Source organism: Alexandromys fortis, unplaced genomic scaffold, assembly GCF_014885135.2.
Source record: "Alexandromys fortis isolate MF-2015 unplaced genomic scaffold, M_Fortis_MF-2015_v1.1 scaffold_424, whole genome shotgun sequence".
Classification (NCBI taxonomy): domain Eukaryota; kingdom Metazoa; phylum Chordata; class Mammalia; order Rodentia; family Cricetidae; genus Alexandromys; species Alexandromys fortis.
Window position 1 is genome coordinate 362,647 of NW_026068307.1, and position 6,951 is coordinate 369,597.

At 37.8% G+C, this 6,951-nt stretch overlaps 1 gene segment (V, D, J or C); it reads right to left on the minus strand.

The window, feature by feature from the left end:
* Nucleotides 1-249: 249 nt before the first annotated feature.
* On the minus strand, nt 250-754 carry LOC126495069 (Ig heavy chain V region 108A-like). The segment is given in 2 exon segments: nt 250-587; nt 671-754. Coding segments are annotated over 2 exon segments (384 nt in total).
* Between the last annotated feature and the right edge of the window lie 6,197 nt (nt 755-6,951).

The following is a 6,951-nucleotide window of genomic DNA, read 5'->3' on the forward strand; positions in this document are numbered from 1 at the left end:
ACATTATTCAAAGCTACTCCAAAAAGTTCAAGTCTCTTCAAATCCAGAGATAATTCTGTCACTATGCATTAACACACTTTTCCCTTCTTTAGTGTTTTATTACAGAGAAACTTGTAAATGGAGATCAATTAGCATCATTTTATTTAAAGAGAACGAGAGAGAAAACTGTCTCTCAGACAGATTATTTCTGTATAAATATTCAGGCTAATCATTTCTGTCATCTCAGTATCAGGGCAACTTCCTCCTCCTTCAGGGTTTCTGACACACCCAGGATGTGGTCGCAACACTGTGTGTTGCACAGTAATAGATCGCAGAGTCTTCAGAAGTCAGGCTTCTGAGCTCCATGTAGGCTGTGTTGGAGGATTTGTCTGCAGTCAGTGTGGCCTTGTGCTGGAACTTCTGATTGTAGTTAGTATTACCATTTCCAGGATAAATCCTTCCAATCCACTCCAGGCCCTGACCCAGACTCTGCTTCACCCAGTAAATATAACTATAAGTGATACCACCAGAGATCCTGCAGGACAATTTCACAGAAGTTCCAGGCTTCACAAGCTCAGGTCTAGACTGCTGCAGCTGAGCGTGGACACCTGTAGAGAAAATAGAGTTTAGATGTCATTGTCACCTCTGTTACTGTTCTCTCTTCAGATTTGGAACTGGAAAGCCTCTTTACCTGTAGTTAGTGACAGGAGGAAGAGAATGATCTGGCCCCACACCATGGTAAGGTCCTGTGTGCTCGGTGACTGTGGAGAGGACACTGATCATATGTTGTTCTGAGGTGTGGACATCTCTGTATTTACCACCATAGACTCATGTGATTTGTATATTCATGAACAGTGTACCTCTTAGATAAAGTCCTAGTACAGCGTTAGAAGAAAGAGGTAGAGGACCTTGAGTCAGGCAGCAGGATGCTAAAGTTCAGTTCTAACCCTGTCTGAGGAAATGAAATCTATACTATATCCCAAGCCTTATGCAGGCCTGTAGATATAACATCAAGTTATAAGCTCTGAGTTTACAAAAGACTTCAACCAGAGACAGTTGTTCCTCTTGTTACAAAAAATTTACAGTTAGTAGTTGTGAAAAGGGTTTAAAACTTGTAAATTATGAGAACTTCTAGTCTTTTTACATATACATGACATTAGCAAGTCTTTCTCCAGAAGACTGCATAATAAAACACACAAAAGATCAAAAGTGAAAATGTCTCAGAATTTTTTGCAAACAAATGTTATTGCTGCATTGTCTACAGTAGATAAATTATAGAAACAAACTACATGACTTTGAACAAATGACTGTATGAAGAACTATGGTATATATGCTATAAAACAGAATTTATTCATCAGTAATATATAAGGAACTTATATAACTGAGGAAAATGAATGCAATTGGCGCTGACATTATTAAGTAATTTAATACCCTCTAAGAAACAGATATTGTCATGGGGCTGGAGAGATGGCTCAGAGGTTAAGAGCACTGCCTGTTCTTCCTGAGTTCAATTCCCAGCAACCACATGGTGGCTCACAGCCATCTATAATGAGAACTGGCACCCCTTCTGGCTTGCGGGCACACATGGAAGAAATGCTGTATACCTAATTAAATAAATAGATATTAAAAAAGAAGCAGGTATTGTGTGAGTTCTATTTATAGTCCTTAGATATCGTATAGTTAGAAATTATTGTGCATGCACATATGTGAGGACGTAGAACTGAAAATGTCCCATGGAATAAAAGTGGCAAATGGATGTGGAAGGGCAAGAAAATGATAGGTTGACTTTATAGGGTAAATATGTACAGTGGACATTATACACCTATATGAAAATTCTAAACATATGGAATATTGCTACTTTAGAATAATTTTGTTCATCCCTTGCAATTTTCATTTATGAATGCAATATATTTTGATCAAATTCTCGACCACTATGTCCCTCTTGCTTTCCTTATAATCTTTCAAAACGAAAGCTTTTTCTTCTAACATATTCATTGCTTTTGTTTTATTAATGAATAACTCAGTAAATGTAATAAATGCTGTCTGTATGGGCATGGTGGGCCTTATCCCCTAGCACATAAGTAACCGTCAAGTGAGCACATTTCTTAAAAAAAAAAAAAAAGTGATTCTAACTTCGTATGCATTTTTCCAATGCTAACATCTCCTCAGCTAGCAGTGATCCATGGGGAGTTCCTCCCCCACCTGTGTTGTAGTCTTTTAAGATATACTTTGTTTAGTATAGTAGGAGGAGGGCCAGAGCACACATGTGCCAAGGAACTTAGAAGACAACTCTTGGTGCTCAGGTCTCTTCTTCTAAGAGGTGGCATTCAGAATTCAAACTAAAATGGTCAGTTTGGCTAAGAGACACATTTACCTGATTAGTCTTTCCACAGGCTTTCACTCTGTAATTTTAACTGTTTTGATTTTGTGCAGGTTATATGTTGATAAGAACAGCTGCTAAGAGGTTATTTGTGCAATGAGAACATGTCAATCACTATAAATAGAATTCCACAACTTTCAACCTCATTCTCTGAACCTTACATTCTTTCTTTACTCTGTTTCATGATGATCCTTGATATGGGGGAAGGAAGAGGTTGATAAAGAGGATTCACTGTGACTGAGTACTCAGCCATTAATTTTCAGCATTTTGATCGGTCATGAATGTATACAATTATCATTACACACTGCGTACTGGGTTTTGCATGATCAAGGATGAAACCAGCACTAATCTATTATATATGAACATATATATTTATAGTCAGTCAGACAACATGACCGTTAGCAATACAACTAGGGTCTCCTTCGTCTATATCCTTCCTACTCATGAGTTTTTGAACATTTACCTGGAATGGTGAATGGTGTCTTTCCTGTGGAGCAGTTACTAATCCAATTAGAAGGCAGTAATTGAGCATGTAACAGGAACCACTAGTTGATACCTCTTACCTGGAGGTTGATAGAGTAAACTATAAGGGCTGGTACTGTATAAAATTGTTGATGTCTTTCTCTTCAGGCTTCACCGTGCCTTCCTGCACTAGAAAACATAACCAAAAGGGAGAATTTCCTATTCAGTTCAAGACTGGATTCTCGATGGCCTGCAACCAAAGTCCTTAGATCACCAATGAAATTCAGATTAAAACAACTCCAATGATATATTATTGCCTCAATAAGAATAACTGTAAACAAGAAAGTAAAAGACAACAATGCAGGCATGCATGTGGGGAAAGGGTAATCTATGGTCACATGTTGAAGAAAGTGTAAACTTCTGTAGTGACTTTAGAAATCAGGTTGCTGATAACTAAAGATACATTGTACAATAAAAGAACTTCTGGAGGTATCACCATCCCTGATTTTAATCTATTCTGTAGAGAAAAGTAATAAAAATTTCATTGTATTGACATAAAAACAGACAGGTTGATCAATGGAATTGAACTGAAGGCCCAGAAGTAAATCCAAGAACTTATGGACACATTATTTTTGAGAAGGAAAAAAAAATCAATGGAAAAAAGAAAGTATCTTCAACAAATGGTGGTATAAATAGTTGTCAACATGTAGAAGAGTGCAAATAGGTCCACATCTATCACACTGCACAAAACCCAAGGGAAAGTGGACAAAAGACCTCAGCAAAAATCCAGATACACTGAATCTGACAGAAGAGAAAGTGAGGAATAGCCTTGAACACATTGGCACGGCAGAAAATTTCCCGAACAGAGCATCAATTGCACAGGCAATAACATCACCAGTAAACAAATGGCACCTGATGAAACTAAAAAGCTTTTATAAGGCAAAGTAAACTATCAAAAACAAGTAAATGTCAGTTTACAGAGTGGTAAAGATGTTTATCAATCCCACATCAAAGAGAGGGTTAACAATCAAAATATATAAAGAACTCAAGACTAGACATAAACAACAAATAAGTCTAGGTTCTGGCTATGACAAACAATGCTGCTAATAACATAGTTGATCACATGACCTACATGCCCCTCGATCAAAGAATGGATAAGGAAAATGTGGTACATTTACACAATGGAGTATTTCACAGCAGAAAAAAATAATGACATCTTGAATTTTGCAGGAAAATGGATGGAGCTAGAAAACATCATTTTCAGTAAAGTAACCAAGACCCAGAAAGACAATTATCACATGTGCTCACTCAAAAGTAGTTTCAAAATATATAGCAATAAAAACCAGCTCAAAAATCACAATTCCCAGAGAACCTAGACCACAATGAGGACCCTAAGAGAGACATTCATGGATCTAATTTACATGGGCCGTAGTAAAAAAAAAAAAGATCTCCTGAGTAAATTGGGACCATGGGGATATTGGGGGAACATTGAGGGGAGGGAAGAGGCAGAGAGGGGAGCAGAGAAAAATGTAGAGCTCAATAAAAATTAATAAAAAAGAAAAAAATTAATAAAAAACAGAGTATAGCTCTAAACAGCGAATCTTCAATAGTGGAATCTCAAATGTTGGGGAAGCACTTTAAGAAGTTTTCAACATTGTTAGCAATCATGAACACTGAGGGGACACTGAGGCTGGCACTCTCAGGTCCCAAATACAAAATAACTCTTAGATTCATTCCATTTTACACATGTCAGAATGAATAACATTAAAATCACAGCAATACATCATGCTAAAGAGGATATAGAGCAAGAGAAACTCTCTTCTACTGATGATGGGAGAGCAAACTTGTGCAGCCACTTTGGAAATCAATATGTCAGTTTCTCAAAAATTGGGAACTTCAACCTCAAGATCAATCTATACAGCCTCGGGCATATACCCAAAGGACACTCAAGTATCATGACAATGGTACTTGATCAAATATGATCATAGCAGTATTATACATAGTAGCCAGAAACTGGAAACTTACTAGATGACCCTCAAACCAAGAGTGGATAAAAAAATGTGATACATTTACTCAGCCATTAAAATATGACATCATAAAATAATACAGAGCTACTAAATATGACATGAAATTTGTGGAAAAATGGATAGAACTAGAAAAATTCATCCTGAGTGAAGTATCCAAGACCTCAAAAGACAAACATGGTATGTATTCACTTGTAAGTGGATATTATCTGTAAAGGAGAACCATGCTACAATCCACAGACAATCAAAGTAACAAGTGGAGTTCAAAGGGTAACATATGAATCGCCCTGGAATGGGAAATAGAATACTTATCATGGTTGGAGGTGAGGCTTAAATGAGACAGGAACAGAAGTGGTCAGGTGTTGAGAACAGTATGAGGTATTGCCAATGTTTTTATTTGTCTACATTAGCTCAATAGTTAGACCTTGTTTCTGAGAAAGAATTTAAAATATGAATAAATTTTAATAGGTAAAAGTGGTGAATAACTCCAAAGAAAGAGTGTCTTCCAGACACCACAGGACTGATGCACATATGAAGTGACAGAGACTGGAAAGCATGCTGAGTCTGCACAGATTTGATCCTAAAGGGGTCCCAATGTTGGGAGAAGAACACAGACACAGGCTTTTATCCCCTAACCAAGAAGTTCTATAATTGATACTTCCTTGCAATGAAAATGTTTGTTTTCTCTGTTGAAGTATTATTGGGTGGACTTACTTCACTCAAGACTGGACACAAGTCTAGCAGTAGATGGCTAACACAGAATGAATGCAATATTTTACAGATATTTTCTCTGATTTCACATTGTGCATTATTTCTTCAGTCTTACTCAACTTTTACCTATATGACATTGCTTCATTTTGAGTGTTGTTATGGGTTATATGTATTTAAGTTCCTGTTTTTATTCTTACATAAGTGATTGTTATCTTAATTTTTTATGTTTTTACTGTTGGCTTTCTACAGAGGGAAGGAGAGGGTATGAATTTGGGGAAGGGATTCAGTAATTAGAATGCATTGTACATTTTTTCTCTAAAAATGTATAAAGTAAATAAAACCGAATAAAATTTTAAAAGACTATACAAACCCATGTGGAGTTTGACAAGGAATATTTACTATGTATGACCATGGAAACATCATATGTCAATCACAGCAGGTGCAAGTCAGTTAACAGACTTTAAGAAAGGAAACCACAGAGGAAACAGAATCCCCTCCACACTTCACCCCATCTCTCTAATGGAAATTCTTAGCTTCATTGTGCCCCCTGCTCGTCCTTTGTTCCTTTGCAAGTTGATTTCTCATGGCTTGCACTGAAGTTTTACAGTGTGGTTTAATTTGTAACATAGGCATAAAATACAGTGTTCAGCTGCATATGTAAATGGCTTTTGATTAACCTGGAGATGCTGAATAGATATTTCAGAAATTGATTTTATGCTATTGATGGAGGAAGGTCATTGAGCAATAAAGAAACTGCTTGGCTGGCCCTGATGGGTTAAAGCATAGGTGTGAAGAGTAAACAGAATAGGATGCTGGGAGGAGGAAGTGAGGTCAGACTCTGCTCTGCTTCCAGGGAGACCTGACAGCTCTGCTCTCTGGAGCAGAGATGCCATGCTCCGCTCTCCCGATAGCTCTGCTCTCTGAGGCACACGCGATGAAGCTCTGACCCAAGATGGACATAGGTTAGAATCTTCCCGGTAAGCGCACCATGGGGTGCTTACACACATTATTAGAAATGGGTTAGAACAATATGTAAGAGCCAGCCAATAAGAAGCAGGAACTAGCCGAGCCAAGCGGTGTTTAAATGAATACAGTTTGTGTGTTGTTATTTCGGGCATAAGCTAGCCAAGCGGCCAGGGTGTTGGGGACGCAGCCCCGCCACTCTTATTTCAACATGCTATGCCTATATAATTATCACTGTCCCTCTCAAATCTTGGTTTCACCCTGTTGACAGTTGTAAGTTCCCAACTCTAGCAATTCTCCCTTGTAACATGGTGACCACAGGAAAGAGCAAAATCTTGGCTGCCCTCATTATTCTATACCTGGGGAAGAGCACCTGAAGTCAGAGAATGACACAGTCTTGAGTTTAGTTCATGCTGTTTCCAGAAACAAAAG